This window comes from Neolamprologus brichardi, chromosome 5 (genome assembly GCF_056152115.1).
Source record: "Neolamprologus brichardi isolate AB-2024 chromosome 5, ASM5615211v1, whole genome shotgun sequence".
NCBI classification, from domain to species: Eukaryota; Metazoa; Chordata; class Actinopteri; order Cichliformes; family Cichlidae; genus Neolamprologus; species Neolamprologus brichardi.
In genome coordinates, this window is record NC_142108.1 from 19,267,680 (window position 1) to 19,287,539 (window position 19,860).

At 40.8% G+C, this 19,860-nt stretch overlaps 2 protein-coding genes across 2 annotated transcripts; both read left to right on the forward strand.

The window, feature by feature from the left end:
• The first annotated feature begins 5,413 nt into the window (after positions 1-5,413).
• On the forward strand, positions 5,414-10,302 carry hyal2a (hyaluronidase 2a). The gene is made up of 5 exons (XM_006783178.3): positions 5,414-5,546; positions 5,693-5,764; positions 6,171-7,143; positions 7,615-7,704; positions 9,295-10,302. The coding sequence occupies exons 3-5, from the start codon at positions 6,214-6,216 to the stop codon at positions 9,685-9,687; spliced, it is 1,413 nt and encodes a 470-aa protein (XP_006783241.2). The 5' UTR covers positions 5,414-5,546; positions 5,693-5,764; positions 6,171-6,213; the 3' UTR covers positions 9,688-10,302.
• A 950-nt stretch (positions 10,303-11,252) lies between these two features.
• hyal1 (hyaluronidase 1) lies at positions 11,253-18,088 on the forward strand. Its single transcript, XM_006783177.3, has 4 exons — positions 11,253-11,313; positions 11,659-12,569; positions 12,659-12,748; positions 16,026-18,088. Exons 1-4 carry the CDS (start codon positions 11,253-11,255, stop codon positions 16,350-16,352), a joined length of 1,389 nt encoding a protein of 462 aa, XP_006783240.2. The 3' UTR covers positions 16,353-18,088.
• The last annotated feature ends 1,772 nt before the right edge of the window (positions 18,089-19,860 follow it).

Here is a 19,860-nt window from a genome sequence, read left to right on the forward strand (position 1 = left end):
TTCTTCCCCTTACATCTGAGTTTAGGTCCTGGATTTACACTAGTGTGCAAAAAGTCTTTAGTCACCCTTCCTTTCTTTGTATTTTGCTGGGAAAATGGAAAATCGGTGCAGTGATTTATTGAAATTTGCAGATGTAGATGGAAACACAACATATGAGGTCAAAAACAGTTTTTCCACAGTTTTACAAGCTTGAAAATCAAGATTTGTTATGACTACCTTTATTTTTCCACATGGCCTGAACTTCTGCATTCAAGCTTTATTCTTCAGGAATAGTTCTCCAGGTTTTTTGAAGGACTTTCAGAGTTTTGGTTTCTGGCTCCCTTTTGTTCTCTGTTGATATGATCCCACACTGGTTTATTAATGTTGAGGTCCAATCCATGGTTGAGACTTCCACTGTATGTTTTACTTTCCAGGTGTTATGGCAGGTCATTGTCATCCTGAGAAATGAAGCCTTTGTCAATCAAATGCTTTCCATATTATTTTGCATGGTGGATCAAAATCATATGTATTCACTTCCATCAGTTTTGACGAAGATCCCCAACACAACTGGCTTAAATGAAGCAAAAAATCATGACAAAGCCCCTACTGTATCTTATAGATGAAGTTGAAAGGCCTACAGAAAAACCTGGAGAGCTGTTGTTCTAGACCACGTGAAGAAAAAAAAAATACAGAAATGTCTGGTCGATTGGTGTAAAATATGAAGAAATGAGGCCTGACAACAATTTTTTTCACACTACTGTACAAGGAAGATTTTGTTACTTTAGTATTCTGGTAGCCAGTCATGATTCTTACATGGCTTACATGAGTGTAATGTGGTAACTTGAGACTTGTTGGCGTCTGTGAAATAGGAAACACCTTGTGTTTTGTACTACAGTAAAAACACTTTTTTTTTTTTTTGGTGTCTGTGGACACAGAACCGGAAGTGCTTCTCTTTTCTAAGAAAACAAGTAAAACTAAAATGTCAAGCTATTTCTGTGAACTTTAGAAAGCTAACAGCAATTTTTATTTTTAGCTGAAGAGGAAGTAGACAAGAAATCTTTTAAGTTGCTAACTATTCAGAAAATATTAAGTGAAGTGCAGATTGCATTCAACCAAATGGTGACTTTTGAATGTGGGGTCAGTGATCCCTGTACTTGTGAAACAGCTGTAAGTGTAACCCTGCCATCTCCAGACTCTGGCTTATATTTAGATTTTCCTCGTCACCTTCTTGAATTTCTGTCTGGCCGTGCTTTGAGGCTGCCGGTGAAAATCAAACTCAATCAAAATCAATTTTTTTCTCCCATTTTTATAAAAAAAAAAAAAAATCTAAACTCAAGACATCTGCAATGTAAAAGCCACATTTCCTCTAGATGGCAGCAGAAAGCTATACCTGCTTTAACTTTTTTAAATCATTCATATTTACTTATTTGTGTGGAGTTTGCTTTCCCAAATAGATAAGGATGAAATTAAAAGCTCAGCCTCAGATCGTGACAGGTTTTGGTTGTTGTTGCCAGCTGGCGTAGTATCAACTTTTAATGGCGATGTAAACATATTTCACTGCGCTCAGATGACAAATCCCCACAATAAATGGGTAGGGCTTCCTTTGCAGGCATTCTCTGGTGTCTGTAATTGTGTGGAATGCGGTCGGAGCGTTTCGAGGCCAAAGGTCAGCCCCTTTGATGTGTTTCCTGCTCGCTTAAATGTTTCGCTTAAAGGATGAACGCTTTCCTGTAAAGTCATAAAAAATGCACTAAGTTCATGAATATGACACCAAATAGCAGCGCTCTGATCTGCGTAATGTGCTCCCTGATGTATGCGGTGTGTTTATACGGGGAAAAGTTGTCCATGGGGCTGAGGCTGAGAGAGGCAGTCACTATAAATTATCAGCAGCCTTGAAATAGAACTAAACCATACTTTGAATTATGAACAGTAAAATAGATATATTGTTTACATGGGAGTAATTTAACAAGCTGTAGTGCTTTAAAGTAAAACAAAGGCGCTTACTGTAGCCATTTTTGTGCTAGTTCTCACATGGATTCTGTTACATTTGACTGTGTTACAGTGAGATCATATGTAGTCATTACAAATAAGTTGAGGAAACTTGGTGGTAATCTCCTATTTTTTCTAGTAAAGCCACAAAATAAGGTTATAGTTACAAATGATGTAATGTATGCACTCCTCAGAGACTGAAGAATTCATTTCTGTAGTGGTTGTAGCTCAGGAGGTAGAGCAGGTCACCTACTGATCGGAAGGTTGGAGGTTCGATCCCAGGCTCCTCCAGTCTGCATGCCAAGTATCCTTGGGCAAGATACTAACCCCAAGTTGCTCTCCGATGCGTCCATCGGAGTATGAATGTGTGTGAATGTAGTTAGAATAGCACTAAGTATAGATAAAGTGCTTGTGAGAATGGGTGTGACTGGGTGAATGTGGCATGTTGTATAGAGCGCTTTGAGTACTCCGGGAGAGTAGAAAAGCGCTATATAAGAATCAGTCCATTTACCATTTACCATTTTGATGAGTGATGAAATTTTTCCCCCACTCAAAATGTTACGTCCGTATCAACGTTTTGGGATATGTGCTCCTCAGTTTCAGACTTTGTTTGCATTATGTGCCTTTAAATGTGGGTTTTGTTGTATTCTTATATAAACTGGATGTTTGGATGTTACAACCATTTATAATTCCTCAGTTCAAATTTACCAAGTCAGAGGATTACCCCAAATGTATCGCAATTCATAAAGTGTTTGGGACAAAAAGTGAAGATAGTAGGGTGTGTTGGCAGTTTCCCTGCCATTGTTTTAGCTTCCTGACAATCCCTGACTGCAGTTGATGTAATGTTCAGGAGGCAGAGGTCAAAGGGAAGCCGAGAGTCGACGGAAATGAAGCCATTCCTTTGTTCCTTTCCCTCCCTGTTCATTCACACGGGTCTGTCCGTGGTCCACTTTTTCCTTACTCTGCAGAGCCCTAGAGAGAAGCTGATGACATGGTGAGGTGAGTCAGCAAAGTTCAAAAGCAAAATAAACGGAATGGATTTTGGTACAGGAAGCCAGAGAATTTCCAGGCTCCCCCACCTCTTCCTAGTCATGTGCTCAGGGATCTTTTAGTTAACATGTATCTCCTGGGGAAAATGTTACCTTTTTGTTTCAGATCTTACTCATTGAGTACAGACGTAAGCAAAAGTTGTACCAGTTATTAGAAAATCACCTTCAACTACAGCGCACATATGGATTCCCCAATTTTTCCAAATCATTCCAGGTTGTTAAATTTAGTTAATTACGTGTTGGTACATGGCCTCTACTATCTCCTCTCCACTGCCATATCTACTGTGCTTGGCAACATGACAGTATGTGGTACTTGGTTCCTCTGTCAAGCCCTCGCCAGTGGCTGTCATCACATGCTCCAGGCGGCAGTGAAATCTGTGTGCCAGATGCCTCTTGCCTGCTTTCTGAAGTGTGTTCAAGACATTCAAGTCTGCATGAGTGGAAGGAAACTTTAAAATACTTAAGTACCAGCAACCAAAAGACTTGAGATAATAATTTTTCACCAGTCAAATAAAAAGAAAAAAAAAAGAAAAAGACTGAACAAGTATGGCTTGTTTAGAAGGATTCAAATCACAAGACTTGGACATGCTGTGTCCTTTGTGTCCTTTGGGCATATGATATCAAAGTGAAGATGTCTGGCCATAATGAGTGCTGTTTGACAAAAACCAAAGCATGCCAGCAGGTCACCATAGCATTTCAAAGAGGAGAGATCATTTGGAAGAACCAAACATGATTTATTGAGATAGAGAAATTAATTAATTTGGCAGTTAGACTTCAATGACCCATCATGGCAGGATGGATTCCCAGAGGTGACAGGATTGAGGACAGGATTCCCCAGAGCCTGAGGTGGAGATGGGGAGGAGGTATGAATGCATGAATGAGAATTGGAAAGGGAGAATAATGGAGAGCACATATTTAAAACATGCAGATTGGAAGCTGATTGGGTCAAAGAAGGCGGGCCAGAAGATGATTGGAATCGAGTAATGATAACAGAAATGAGTTTGGCAATGTGAGAAAGTGGTTATGAAGTACAGACCAGAAGCGGCCAAACACTCAGAAAAGGAGGCAGATGAATGATTACAGATATTCTGTACTGAACTTATGGACGACCTTCATATGAGCACAAACACCTCATACCAACTGTCAGCACGGTGGTGCCGGGGTGATAATTGGGGCTTGTTTTGCAGGCTCAGGAGACTTTGCAGTCGTTGAGTCGACCATGAACTATTCTGTATACCAAAGTACTCTAGAGTCAAATGTGTGTCAAAAATGAATCTCTGGAAACATCAACAAACAGAAGGAACATTGTAGAGCAGAGTGGGTCGAAATTCCTCCACGGAGATTAGAGAGACTGATAAAGTCAAACAGAAAACAAACACTTCACGTCACTGCTGCTACAGGTGGCTCTACAGGCTACTGGATTCTTTGGTGTACTTAGCACATTTCCAGTCTTACTGAGCGCTCAAAGAGATTTAGTGATATCATTATATCATTCTCTTGGTACATTTTACTGTGTACAGTATAGAGCAGTTATGACTGAACAGCTTTGGGTGTTTCTACAGTATTACCACCTTAAGCAAAAGATTTGAATATTTAAAAAATAATAAAAAAAACCCAGATGCTATATCTGCTCTTTTATTTAAGCTATTAAAGTGATCTCAATGAATTACTGAATGTAGTCGGCAGGTATGAGTCAAAGGGGTTTTCCTGCCCCTGTTTTTAGGTCTGAGGTCTGTTTTTAGGTTCGTGGGAAGTGTAAAGGCTATGAAAAAATTACTATTTCCTTCAAGATGGTACTTTACCAACAAGCATCTTTCCATGCTGGAACAATGTTGGCCTATACTTTTGTTATTGTTGTCAAGTTCACCTAGTGAGCACATCTGCTCAGATAGCATCCATACTGTGGGTTGGCGCAGAGGTCCTGTTTGTAACCTATAACTGAGAATGTTTTCTGAGCCTTATTTACGATAGAAATTAAGTTTGTTGTGTTATAGACAGTAACACAACACACAATAATATGCAATTTTAGGCCTTTTAAGGTGGAAAATGCACTTAAAAAAACTAAATAAAAATCACCTCCATCAGATTTCTCGATATCCTTAACACGATTGTCATGCAGCTGAAAGGTGAGTTGTAAGCATGGTCTTATATTTAAGGACGTGGTACAGTGCCCTGCTGTGACCTTTTGTAGATCTTGGCATCCCTGGTTACAGTGTATCTGTTTCACGGAGAGTGGAGGCGAACTTTCTCGGACCGACCCATTCAGGCGCTGAGCCGGGACACGAGGGTTAGCCTTGAGGAAAAAGAAAAACAGGACGCCATCAAAGCACGTCTCGCTAAGCTGATACTCGAAGCAGTTTGAAGTAGTGACGTGAAGAAACAAATTAGAGCCGCTGACAGATTCTTTTTAAGGATGTCCATTTCCTTTCTCCGGCCCCCCCTTTTTCCTCAGACCGAATGGAACATCCCATCCCGAGAGTGGTTTGGCACTCGGGACTGAACGAGTTGCAACTGACAACATCGCAGGGGGTAAGTTGACTTCTGTGAGTTTTACATACCGCAAGGAGCCGGAGAGCTGAGGTTATAAGACACAGCACAGCTGCATGTGCTCCTGTAAAGTTACCCCGTCGTCTTTTTCTTTATACTGAATTTTCTTTTCCTATTTGTTTTTAAAGCAACGCCAAAACGCGGAGTGAAGTTGTAGGCTTCTGTCTTCGGGGGAATGCTTCCCCAGCCTGCCAGTAAAGGTAAGTGTATCCATCTGTAGGGAAGCCGAAGTTGATTAACTTTGCTAATAAAAGAGCTGCAAACAGTAATTAAATTGAAGGCAATTTATGTTAACAGCTTGCTAGATGTAGAATCCAGTTTAAAGAAGCCTTTTTTTTGGATAAAAATTGTATTACCATTTTTCTTTTACTTTCTTTTATTTATTTTCTTGTTTTTAAGAAAACATTAATAGTCTGCAGACATTTATGTAAATTAATCTGCAGTGGCAATGTCACAAAAGAGAAGCTTGTGCTTTATGTCCATGTAATTATAAAGTTGGTTTTGAATAAATAAAATGGAAACATGTTTAAGGTTTGTTTAAGAGAAAACACCTTATTAAATGTGCATTCAGGAAACTAACATGCCATTCCCTCCTGTGGATTGTAGAGCAGAGTGTGGCAGTCCTTTTTGTCCATCCACATCTGAAGACATGTTGCACGGGACTTTGTCAGCTTGGAAAGCTCTGCTGCTGATTGTCCCGCTGTGGGGCTGCCTCTTTGCTCTGGGACTGCAGCCCACGAGATGGCCACTGTATTCCCGAAAGCCTCTGCTCCTTGCTTGGAACGCCCCGATTGAAGATTGTGCCCCGCGGCATAAAATTCATTTCCAGCTGGACCAGTTCCAGATTGTGGCTACACCCAATGAGGGCTTTGTTAATCAGAATCTGACCATCTTCTACAAGGAGCGCTTGGGCTTGTACCCCTATTTTGAACAAGATGAAACGCCGGTGAATGAGGGACTTCCGCAGGTGGCCAGTCGCACACGGCACCTGGAGAAAATGCCAGAAGATGTTAAGAAGTACATACGTTCAGAATGGGCCACTGGTTTAGCTGTTATCGACTGGGAGGATTGGCGTCCCCTCTGGATACGTAACTGGGAAGCCAAAGATATTTACCGCAGACATTCTGAGGAGTTGGTGCGGCAGAAGAACCCAACCTGGCTTCCTGATCAGGTGAAAAAAGTGGCCCAGCAGGAGTTTGAGATATCTGCCAGGCTGTTCATGTTAGACACACTGAAGCAAGCTAAGAACCTGAGGCCCAACCAGCTGTGGGGTTTCTACCTGTTTCCTGACTGCTACAACCACAACTACGTGCGCACTCTGGAGAGCTACACGGGCCGCTGTCCTGATGTGGAGGTGTCTCGCAATGACCAGCTGAAATGGTTGTGGACTGAGAGCACAGCCCTCTTCCCTTCCATCTACGTGAGCAGCTTGCTGCGCTCATCCGCTGCCGGACGCCAGTTTGTGCGGAACCGCGTAAAAGAGGGGATGCGTTTGGCCTCATCGGGCGATGGCTTGGCACGTCCTGTCTTTGTGTACACGCGGCCCACATACATGAACTCCCTGGAGCAGCTGACCGAGGTGACAGTCTAACTTTGGAAACAGTGCCAGTGTTGAATTGGGTTCCTCTTCCTGGAACTTTTTTCCTGCTTCTTCCTTTAAGACACTAATGAAGTTTTGAACCAGCCATGTTACTGACTATATTCCGAAACATTTCTTCTATCTTTTTCCTGCTAATTCTTAGTAAAAGCCTGACATATAGAACCGTCACTGAGCACTAATGTTAATGCATGCTCTGTAGATTCATCTCTTATCTGCTGCTACAGTCCCTTCCTGTGCTGCTGGCATTCAGACACCCCAATACCTTTCATTTGTGCAGAGTAGGCAGGATGGGTGTTGGTCAAGTTAAAAGTCACTCTAAACACCCTTATTTGCTTATGGGAGAATGAGAACAGAAGAGCTGGCCCTCTACTTCACGTACAGTAGCCTATGAACCTCTGACACTTACTTAGCTGACTGTTTTCCTTTTGTTTGACCTGTAATTTTTTGCAGACTGACCTTGTGTCCACGATCGGGGAGAGTGTGGCCCTGGGAGCAGCTGGAATAATCATGTGGGGAGATATTGCTTATGCACACAACAAAGTAAGCGTCCACACATCAATTGCGAAACGAACACATCAATCACTCAGATATGGTGTATGCATTTTTTTGGAACAGATGTTATCATCTTAACTTTTGAGCTGCTCTTCTCGTCTGTGATATGCGAAGGCATTTCATACTAGGAGATATTTCTCAAAGTTCAGGGTTTACACTTAATGTCTTAGGCCACATGATCAGGTGCTGATTGTCACATATACGCTGACTGGGACTTTGACATCGATTCCATTTTGGGCCATTAAATCCAAAATCTTGAAATCATCATTAAAAAAGGGATGTTTTGCAACTGCAGCAGTTGACCTGTTTATTTATTTTTTTCAAAGTTTAGTTTTCAAACGTATTGGACAAGGATACATTTGAAAAGGCTCAAATCATGTCATAATATAACAACAGACACGCAAAACTAGACCTTTGTAACGATTTGAAGTGCAAAAGGCCCAAGCATAAAGAGACTTCAACAAGACAATTTAATTTCTGCACAGTGAGCTAACAAAACTTTTTCTGTAATTTTACATGTTTATTTCTTTCAATTTAAGCCAAAACAGCACTTCTATATTATGCAAAAAAAAAAATCTTAGATCTTTGTTGGAAAAAACACTTGTTTTCCTTATATTAAAATATCTCAGGGATTAAATGTGTAGGTAAAGTTCTTCACACACCGATATAGAGGAGCTTCATTGGTCCAACCCACTTAAGATCAAAGTGGACTGTTCAATGTAAAATCATTTTGACATCCGTGGATTAGAGTGACTGTTAATCTAGCAGTCCCCAGCACCACTGGATGAGAGCATGGGTAGGATCAGTAGGAATGTAACTGAATACATTTACTCAGGTACTTTATTCAGAATGAATGTATTTGTACTTTAAGTATTTCCACACAGCTTCCTGCTTTTACTCCATTACGCTTAACCAGCTTGGATAAATAATCTCTTTCACGCCTCCAAGCTATAAAAACGCATATTCCAGACTATTGATGCTTGGATCACTCCTATTTTATACTCTTTACACTGGCTCCCAATAGATTTAGGATTCTGGCATTTGCATACAGAGCACTTTAGTTATCCCAGCTGCTCGCTGTCTTCATTCACAAGCTCAGAATCTGTTGTTCCGCGTACGTGACTAAAGACCAGGTAGAAGAGAGCCGTTCACTCTGTGGCACTACATTTATAATTATTATTGTTATTACGCTTTTATTATAAAATACCCATTTTTATGGGCTATTATGACACTTAATTTTCTTATTTATTTTACTCTTTGTTGTGTAACAGCGCTTTGTGACATCTGTCTGTGAAATACGCTTCATAAATAAACTTGTGCACACAACAAAGTAAGCATGCACACAATGATTGTGAAATTAAACACATCACTTGGATACGTCACATTTATTTTTAACCACAGATGTTATCATCTAAACTTCTGAGAGCATGCCGATTAATAAACAGCCTTTACTCACTTACTTACAAAGTGTATTTATAGCAATTTGTACTCCATACCAGAGCTTTAGTTACTTCATATTTTTCAGATTAATTGTGCAGTACTTGAAGATTTCATGTATCCACTTATTTTTTCCCATAGACCACCTGCTCTGATCTGGATAAATATCTGCGGGGCACACTGAGTCAGTACCTCCTGAACGTTTCCACGGCAGCAGAGCTATGCAGCCAGACCCTTTGCGGCTCTCACGGGCGATGTCTGCGCAGAAACTCAAACAGCGACGTTTACTTGCATCTGAATCCCCTCACCCATGGCATCGTCAAGAAGAACGGCAAGCTGACGGTCACCGGTGAGCTCGGCAAAGCAGACGGGTTAAGTTTTGAAGCAGACTTTCAGTGTCAGTGTTACAGCGGGTATCAGGGGGAGCTCTGCGATCAAACAGACCCGCTACACCAAAAAGGGACGGCGACTCGAGCCACAGCAGTGGCTCTGCAGTGTTTGATCTTACTGATTGTCTGCCTGCTCATCTGTTAATACCCATTATGTAACTGTAAAAGTCTAAAAGAAGAGCACAAGAGGAGAGGTGAAGGGAAGATAGGCGTGTGTGGTTTTTTTCTGTTGCTGTATATCGTAAGAACCGCTGTGGAAATTCCAAGGTAGTGTTTGTTTCTAACTTTTAATCATTTAAAAAAAGAAAAAAACTTGCTGGAAATGACCCTGTTTACATTGTCCTCTCACTCGCCGCTTGCCAAGGTGTCCATGCTTCTTGTAGAGAGGATGCTTCTGTGGTAAATGCTGCGAATGAGTAAATGTATGTGGTGAAAGTGGAAAACGATTCACTTAAATCTGACAACAGCACAATATATTTGAAGTGCCTAATTTCTTTTAAATTTTCTTTAAATGTGGCCTCTTTCTGACATCTGATGTGTTTATAGAGGCATTCGCAGTGTTATTATTTATTTGAATGTATTTTTTATACGATATTATTGTCCAAAACATGACTACTACTTTTTTAAAAGGGTGACACATCTCCACTCTACGAGCCTCATGTTTCAGTGGCCTTTTGACTCCAGAAGCACAGTGTTTCTCATATTGATGTCTCTCATACAAAAATGGCATTTGTCGGTGTAAATAAACTTCTTTGTTGAGGTTGTTGTGTTTTAATTTAAGGCTGCCTAAGCGACACTGGGTGAGGGGCCATGGTCACAACTGACACAGGAGGTAGAACTCAGGTGTATTAGTGGTTTATGGGGAGGTTCAGGTTTTGCGCAGGCGGTTTAGTGAGAAAGTTTGTGCGGAAAAGCCATTCAGGCTCAGACAAATATAGCATCTCCAATCAGCCTAAGATGAATGTGTTTGGACTGTGGGAGGAAATTGGAATGCTCCAGCCAACGTGCAAGTTCAAACCCAGAACCTTCCTGTTGTGAGGCCATGGTGCTAACCGCTGTGCCAGCCAGTTTTGGATAAATAATCTGCTTTATGGTGCTTTGTGTGTATTTTTAGTAAAGTAAGTGTGATGCTTTTTTTTTTTTTGTAAGTACATAAGGAGATAATATAGCTGAGATATGGTTTTGGGAGTAATACAGACATGATTTTGTTGTCAGCAGTTGAGAGTGAAGCCTCTGCGGGAAGCCTCTGTGGCCAGGGGAGTCCGAGCCAGCTAGTTCTCAGGGATTGACTCATTTTGCCAGCAGCACCCTCATACCCCCTTCCCCATGTAATTGTAGGTTTTCGTTAACCACTGGTTATTTTTATATGCTTTTAAGAGTTGAGCAAAGCACGCATTTAAATTGCAAGGTGGAAGAGTTCATTATGGCTTCGCTTGGTGGTTTTTCAGAAAACGTCAAGCTTTCTTAAGTCCCCCAATAAACTGTTGATTGTTATATTTATATTTTTTTTAAATTCAAACAATCTGAAAACTGTTTTCAAGCTGTACAGTGTGATGGGAGGAAGTGCTAACTTGCCTGTGACTTTAAATCTGTGTTCTCCATAGAATGATTTGCATGTCTCTTGTTATTGGTTGTTGGAGGTCCTGTGGACACTTCTAATTGGTTCAGCGTTTGTTACTTCCCATTTTTCCTGAATATGTGTTTCAGATCATGAGACTTGTGGGTATTTCACAAGGCCACAAGCTCCAATCCTTCTCTACTTATAAAGTCGGTAAGTCAGTGTTTGCAAGCTTAATGTTAGTTAATTTCACACATTATTTTGACACTGGAGCTTGTTATTTCTAGCCAAGTTAACTGCATTACACAACATCTGTAATGATCAGATGGATTTTGGCATGTTAAAGGTGTTTGAAAAGTATTAAAGAAACAAGTAGTAAATAGACACATTTAAAATTCCTGGCTCGTAAACAGTAGAAACTCTTAAAACTCTTATTGATTTGATTTGCCTTACAACTGAAAAAGCTTTGTTTAAACAAGTAGCAACATTTTGCAATATGCTCTTAAAATTTCATAATACTGCTGGGTAACACAATAAACACTGTTTCCTTCCTGCCAGGGATGAGGTCCTTGAAGCCCACGGTGCTGCTGCACTTAATTCTGATCAGCCTCGTCTCAGGGCTGCATTATCCAAATTCACCTTTTTCCAAAGTGCCTTTCCTGACTGTGTGGAACGCCCCAACTGCCAAATGCCTCTCTCAGTATGGCGTTAACCTTGACCTGGGGATGTTTAACATTGTCCACAACCAGAATCAAACCTTTATGGGTCAGAACATAACCATCTTTTATGATGATAAGCTTGGTCTGTATCCAAGGTATTCCCCTCAGGGAGAGGCTATTAATGGCGGGGTTCCACAAAACAGCAGCCTTGATAAACATCTCAAAGTTGCCAGTGAGAATGTAAACACCTATATCCCTGACACGGGTTTCCCAGGCCTGGGTGTGGTGGATTGGGAAAGTTGGAGACCTGAATGGGAGAGAAACTGGGACACTAAGAAGATATACCAGAACGGGTCAAAAGCACTAGTGAGGTCTAAGCATCCAGACTGGAGCCCCAAACAAGTAGATGACGCAGCACGCATGGAGTTTAGCAAAGCTGCGAGGAATTTCATGGAGGAAACTCTGAAACTGGGGCAGGCGGCAAGACCAGATGGTTTGTGGGGCTATTATGGTTTTCCAAACTGCTACAACTACTACAGCAACAAAAGCACAGGCTACACAGGGGAGTGTCCAGCTGTGGAGTTAAAGAGAAATGACAGGCTTCTCTGGCTGTGGAGCACCTCCTCTGCTCTGTATCCCGACATCTATCTCAGCGTCCAGATGCAAGGTCTCAGCAGAGAAGTGCTCCTCTACTGCCACCACCGCATCCTGGAGGCAATGAGAGTAGCGGATCAGGTGACTCCGTTCGCACCGCCCGTGTACGCCTATGCTCGCATCGTCTATACATACACGCTGGAATTTCTCTCTCAGGCAAGAATCAGACGTTTCAACTCAAACATTTTGTGTCTGTCGTGACAGAGGCTGCGTGTTTTGCTCACTTCTCTGTTTCTGTCTAACAGGAGCACCTGGTCTACACTATTGGAGAGAGTGCCGCTTTAGGCTCTGCTGGTGTAGTTCTTTGGGGTGACTACGCTCTTTCCAAAACTCAGGTACAATAACTGACTTGTCCATTTGATGTAATTGGCTGTAATAGTGAAAGTGAGGATGTTACATTTCTCACTGATGCCTATAAGGGTTTTTGTTTTATAAGTTACACTTTGAAAGTTGAAAGTTACACAAAGGAAACTGTATTGCACAAAAATTACTGAAATGAAAAAGAAAAAACTTACTTTAAAACTGCCTTATTTCATACTCAAGCTCTTTAGTTTTAAGGTCTGTTTGGAATCACTCCACTGTATATTTCATTTGTTACCTCTCCGCAACAAGGCCTCTCAATCCTGCTGAACACACACAGTACTGGTAAAAAAGACAGTACACCCTTTTTCAATCATAAGGATTTAAGTTTCAGGACATATTCAAATCATCCCGCTCTTAGCAAGTCTTAAAGTTAAGTGAATACAACCTCAGATGGAAAACAAGATATGATATACTGCACCAGGTCATTATTTATTTAACAAAAACTAATCCAAAATGCAGAAGCAGTGTGTGGAAAAATACAAAATATCCTTACTGCTACCTAAGAAATTGAGATGGAGAATAAACTTACACTTGATTAGCTGATCATCAGCAGAGTTGGGAAGGTTACTTTTAAAATGTATTCCACTACAGATTACAGATTACATGCCCCAAAATGTATTTTGTAACGTATTCCGTTACGTTACTCAATGTAACATATTCTGAATACTTTGGATTACTTGATATATTATCATGCTTTTTTTTTTTTACAACTACATGAATGTATTGTTGTGTGATTTATTACTATTACTGAAGACTACTCGCCATACCAATACCAACAAGATTTTTAAATCTTAATATAAAATGAGTAACAGTGGGTGGACATTAGGGTAAGGCTGCACTTTTTGCAGCGATCTTGTATAGAAAACTATTCCACACGTATATATATATATATATATATTATATTTTGGGCTCATAGACGAAAACTCGCTTTACTTTGTTGTCTGGGTCAACTTTGCTAGCGAGAGACAGAGAGAGGCGTTGAAAGGCTGCTCCAAAGGAACTTATTGTTTCGGAGGAAAACACGAACACAGCGTACAATTGAGTCTTAATAGCTTACTTACAACTGGGCTCGTCAGGCACTCTTTTTGGCTGTAGTGGTTATTATTATATTTACATGCTTCCAGCTCCCGTTTCTGCTCAGTGACAACTCGTACTTTTCGACTATCCTTTTTCTCCCTCCTCGCGCTCACAGATACATAACGGGTATGGCAGTCCATTCTCCCTGCAGCACGGACTATACTGCCCATGAGGATACATTCTTTAGGGCAATGCCTGTAACACTCTGCTATTGCCTTCATATTAAATCATTTTTGTGAATAATTTTTGTAAAATAATTCTTCACGTCATTATGTGGGCCGCAAATAGAGGTGACATGGGCCGCCAGATTGACACACAGGCATAAGAGCCTCTTAATAGGCTACGCGTGTTGTTTAGGTTTCCTCCGGTGTGGAATTACCAAAAATAGAGAGAGCATAGCCTAATATATGAAACAGGAAAAGACCGCCGTGTAATCCATTTATTTCAACAAAGTAACTGTATTCTGAATACCACCCTTGTAACTGTAACGGAATACAGTTACTCATATTTTGAATTTAAAATACGTAACGGCGGTACATGTATTCCGTTACTCCCCAACACTGATCATCAGCAAGCGTGAGCACCTGTGTGAAAGCAGAAGTTTTACCAATTTAATGGTCTGGAGCAAGACCCAGAGGTCAGACTGTGCAATGCTGATGAGAGAAATCGCAATAAAAAAACCTGAGCTTCATTTCAGACTTCACAGGCTTCCATCAGCTTATTAAATGTTCAAGTTTATGACTGTGCAATTAGAAAAAGACTGAACAAGTATGGTTGTTTGAAAGGGTTGCTAGGAGTACCTGTTCTCTGTCTGAAAGAATGTTTCGGCATGTTCGGCATGTGTCCGCAAACCACGTTGAACTGAAGCAACATTGTAAAGAAGAGTGGGCCAAAATTCCTCCAGAACCATGTGAGAGACTGCTAAAGTCATACAAACAAAGCTGTTTCGGCATGTTCTGGAACAACGTCCTTGACAGATTGTTAAAACCACACACTGCATATCAGCACAAATACCTCACACCAGCTGTCAGGCACAGTGGTAGAGGGGTGATTCGACACCTTGCAGTCACTGAGTCGATCACGAACTCCTCTTCACACCAAAATATTCTAGCGTCTAAAACTTAGTTGAAACTGGGTCATGCAACAGGGCAATGATTCCCAGCAAGGCAGCAATCTGCTACAGAGTGGCTGAAAAAGAAAAGAATTAAGGTGTTGCAATGTGAATTAAGAGAGCTGTAAACAAGTGCCCGCAAACCACATTGAACTAAGGCAACATTGTAAAGAAGAGTGGGCCAAAATTCCTCCAGAACCATGTGAGAGGCTGCTAAAGTCATACAGAAAGCTATTACTTCGAGCTACTGCTGTTAAAAGTGGTTCTCCAAGCAGCTGAATCGTGGGGTGCACTTAGCTTTTCACACGTGTCTTCTGCATTTCGCTTTAGTTTTTGTTAAATAAACAACATGGTGCAATATGTCACATGTTGTTTTTCATCCAAGGTTGTAGTGACGTGATTTTTAAGATCTATTAATGTCTAGATAATGCTTTTATCCTATCCTGATATTTAGAAACCTCAGAAATGTCAGAGGGCGTACTTTCTTTTTTAACGTGACTGTACATCCCGTCACAAATATGTGGTTTCATTTTATAAAACGAGCTCTCTGCACAGCTGGACACTGATATTTGGCAAACATTACTCAGATGGGAGTAAATGAAGCATTTACTGGAGATTTTTGTTTTCAGCTGCAGATTAAAGTGGTTTAAACAACAGGACTTTTGTATATGGGACTGAGTCAAAAGAAGCCAGAGCGCTTGTTTATGTGTTCATGAGCATCACCGGGTAAAAAACAAGGTGGCACATTGTGTTTTTAACAGTCTATTGACGATGATGCTAGAGTGGCGCTTTTCTCAGCACCTTTTACTTTGACCACTGATAATATCTTTAACAGTCTTAATGTATTTTTTTCATGCTGAGTAAAACAGGACATGTTACCTGCTCTGAAATACGTCTTTGTTCATTTTGTAATAGCTTTACACTAAATAACATATTCATGCTGTTACCTGAGCATGCATATAGCTTAAAGATTCTGTTATGTAAAGTTGCATTAAAGCCTTTATTGGGCATTCTTCTGCACATCCCTGGTTTATCATATCCTGTTTCTTTCCTGCTTTCAGGCTACCTGTGCTGCCGTCAAGTCCTACATCGATAACACTCTGGGTCCTTACCTGGTAAACGTGACATCAGCGGCTACGCTTTGCAGTCAAGCCATGTGTTCCTCTCATGGACGGTGTCAGAGGAAGGATCCACAGTCGAAGGCCTACCTCCACCTTGACCCTGCATCGTGGAAGGTGGTGTCCAAGAGGAAACCAAATGGATGGAGGAAATACAGAGTTTTAGGACATTTGCAGCCACGTCATGTAAAGCTAATGGAGTCTGAGTTTCAGTGCAGGTGTTACGCTGGGTGGAGGGGTCAGAGCTGCTCTGAGCCTGTTCAGCTATAAGACTTAGGCACTTTTGAAACTAGTAGCTAATTAATGGCTTCTTAGCAGTGAATGTATCAAGATACACTAAGACACTTTATTAGGTACACCTGGTTAGTACCTGGCTGGACCCTCTTCTGCCCTAATTCTTTGTGGCATAGATTCAACAAAGTGCAGGAAACATTCCTCAGACATTTTGGTCCACACTGACTTGATAACATCACGCCGTTGCTGCCGATTTGTCAGCTGCACATTCATGGTGCAAGCCTCTGATATCACCACATCCTAATGGTGCTCTTTTGGATTGAGATCTGGTGACTGTGGAGGCCGTTTGAGTGCACTGTCATGTTCAAAAAACTAATTTGAGACAATTTGAGCTTTGGGATATGAAAGCATCTATCAGAATATGAATACACTGTTGTCATAAAGGGATAGCTATGTTCAGCAACAATACTCAGGTAGGCTACGGTGCCCAAAATGTGCTAAGAGAAAATCCCTCACACCACTATATCATCACCACCAGCATGAGCCGTTCATACAAGGCAGGATGGATCCATGTTTACATGTTGTTTACACTAAATTCTGACTGTACCATCCCAGTTTCACAGCAGAAACTGAGCCTTGGCAGACCAGGCAAAACTTTTATAATCTTCTATTGTCCAACTCTGGTGACCTTATTCGAATGGTACCCTTAGTTTCCTATTCTTAGCTGAGAGGAGGAGCACCCGGTGTGGGCTTCTGCTGCTGCTTCTGTTTCAAAATTTGATGCCTCATTTGTTCAGAGATGTTCTTCTGCATACCTTGTGGTAATGAGTTGACCTCTGACCTCCAGTATCAACAGGAAATTTTCCCCCAGAGTAACTGCTGCTCATGGGATATTTCCTCTTTTTCAGATCATTCTCTGCAAACCTTAGAGATAATTGTGTGGGAAAATCCCAGAAGATCAGCAGTTTCTGAAACGCTCAGGCTAACCTATCTGGCACCAACAACCATGCCATGTTCGAAGTCACATAAAATCGCCTTTCTTCCACATTCCGATGCTCAGTTTGAGCAGCAGGTCGTCTCGACCGTGTCTGCATTCCTAACGAGGCATTATCCCATGCATCAATAAGCTGTTAGACAGATGTACCTAATAAAATGTCCGGTGATTGTATATTATTATTTGAGTGACAGAAATCAGCTTTAAACTTTTATGCAACTACAGTTTTTACAGAGGGTTTCCTCTACTGCAGTATTTTGTTTTATTACTTTGAACTTTTCTTACTTTGTCCATAATAAGGTTGGGCACAGAGTCTGAATTCAGTGCTCACTTTCTGTTCTTTAATGGTATTTTAAGGCGTGTTACTAGGGGTAAAAAAAAATCTCAGCTTATCAGTGAAGGAGCACTGGTGTCCAGCAGCTGAACAATGCAGTATTTGTATACTCAGAGACATTCTGATTTCATTTAGGGAAAAGGTTTGATTGCAACTCCGTCCTGTATTCACGTGAAACAAAGAAGCAAGAAACAACCTACTGTCAAGACTGAGCAATGATTTAAAGTTGAAATATTTAAATACATTATTAAGAGTTTTTTGGGGGTAAAAACGGTTACAAATTAGTGCTCAGAGAACACTATTATAATCTCTTTAATCATTTGTGCAAGGACCAATTAATGCATGAAACCTGCGGGTGTTCTCCTGGATTTTAAACGTCAGAACTGGATGATCATGGCTGCTGTAGCACCATCTCTCTTTTCCTTGATAGTTTATTTCCATAATAAAGTCATATATATTTGATACTTTACATTAGCGTCTCTTGAAATATCATTTCTGCACGTTAAACCTGATCTCACCAGCTTTCCCAATGTTGGTGGAACTCCTACATGTTGATAGTGCATGATACCAGACCATGGACCTGCTCGCCTAAATAGTAAAAAGAAGGAACACTAGAGTCCTACTCAGACAGCTGCAGGGCAGGGGTCCGGCTGCAAGAATGCAATAAAATACAAGTTGAAGCAGCTCATCGCAGTTTTCTACCAGGAATATGAGATCAGAGACGGTGAACTCGTAAAGTGAAGTAATTGTGACCCCAACTGCTGATTAAAATCAATCAACTGGAACCAAGAACTACTCACAGAATATGTTTGGTTCTTCCAAAAGGTTAAAATAATGTGCAGAAAAACTGAAAATCCATTTCACAGTATAAAACTTATTTTTTGACGAGTATAGAACACATCAACATTAATAATGTTAGAAAGTACATCGGGGCTCTTTGTTTTGTAGTTAACATTTATGCTTTCGCTAAACTTTTCTATGTAAAATTTATACATTTATACTTTTATACCAGCAGGTGGTGTTGCTGGACAACTTACTAACAGCAAAAGGGCATCAGACATCAAGGTCAAAGCTCTGAGTGCTAGTAATAACTGAAAAAGTCAAATAAAAGCAGAGGTAAAGCCCCGTTTGGCTGTGTATGTCAGGTTCTGATAAGTTTACATCTGTGCTGTGCAACAGCTGGGGTGCCCACTATGAACTGAACCCACTATAACACAGAAGCAAAGGGAGCAAAGAGGTGACCTTGATTGATTTAAGAGTGGCATGTACAATTCTGCCTTATCTGATAGAAACGGCTGCCGCAAACTGGTGTCACTGATGGTAATTTCCCTCCTCTGTCCCCCGAGGCTCAGTATACCAGAAGAATAGACTCCTACAAGGCCCCACTGTTTCCCATTTCCGGCTTTATCATAACTGGCTGGATTGTGAGGAAATGAGAAGAAGATGGGTGCTTATTTTGAAGGCGCTGGTGAGTCTGTGCTTTTTGAACATCATTTTGGCCTTTATAGGTCATTTTGCAGTTGTTTTCTAAAGAAGACAGCTGCCTCGACTGGTTTTCAGCGACCAAGGACAAAATTGAATCTATCTCCTTAAACGCTGTGTTTACCTGTAGTTACCTTATAATGACAGTCTATAATAACTGACAGTTTTTCTGTTTAGTGTTAGTATTTTTCCTCAAAACATAAAAATTGCTCCATCTGTCCAAAAGCAAGGAAGAAATTACAGCCTGATAATGTTGTGATGTTGTTCTTTTCAAAATTCAGTTCAGTTTTATTTTTATAAAATCTATGTAGCGTAAACAACAATCACTTCAAGGCACTTTGTATTGGAAGGAAGAGACCCCGCATTAATAGAGAGAAAACCCCAACAATCAGACAACCTCCCTGTAAGCAAGCACGTGGTGACAGTGGGAAGGAAAAACTCCCTTTTAACAGGAAGAAACCTCCTGATGATTACATGAATAAACCTAAATGCAAGTTTGAAGTCCGGTCTTAAAAGTAAAGGTCATTGTATCAAAGTCATTTAAGTATAAGAAAGAAAAATCTGATTCAAAATAAAGTCCTGAATTTTAGGCAGACTTTTACACAGTGTTACCATCCCTCCATTTTTCTGATTAAACCATAGTTGTGCTGGTTCTGATCCCCAAAACCCTTCTTTGCTAACATTATACAGGTCATAAGTCCTTCCCTTTATAAACAGCCTTTTCAAAACCCTCT

Bases quoted from the DNA above. Each gene is read 5' to 3' on its own strand.
- hyal2a (XM_006783178.3), top strand. From the start codon at position 6,214: ATGTTGCACGGGACTTTGTCAGCTTGGAAAGCTCTGCTGCTGATTGTC. The intron at 7,144-7,614 runs GTGACAGTCTAA...AATTTTTTGCAG, and splicing joins CCCTGGAGCAGCTGACCGAG to ACTGACCTTGTGTCCACGAT. The intron at 7,705-9,294 runs GTAAGCGTCCAC...TTTTTCCCATAG, and splicing joins TTGCTTATGCACACAACAAA to ACCACCTGCTCTGATCTGGA.
- hyal1 (XM_006783177.3), top strand. From the start codon at position 11,253: ATGAGACTTGTGGGTATTTCACAAGGCCACAAGCTCCAATCCTTCTCT. The intron at 12,570-12,658 runs GCAAGAATCAGA...TCTGTCTAACAG, and splicing joins CGCTGGAATTTCTCTCTCAG to GAGCACCTGGTCTACACTAT. The intron at 12,749-16,025 runs GTACAATAACTG...TCCTGCTTTCAG, and splicing joins ACGCTCTTTCCAAAACTCAG to GCTACCTGTGCTGCCGTCAA.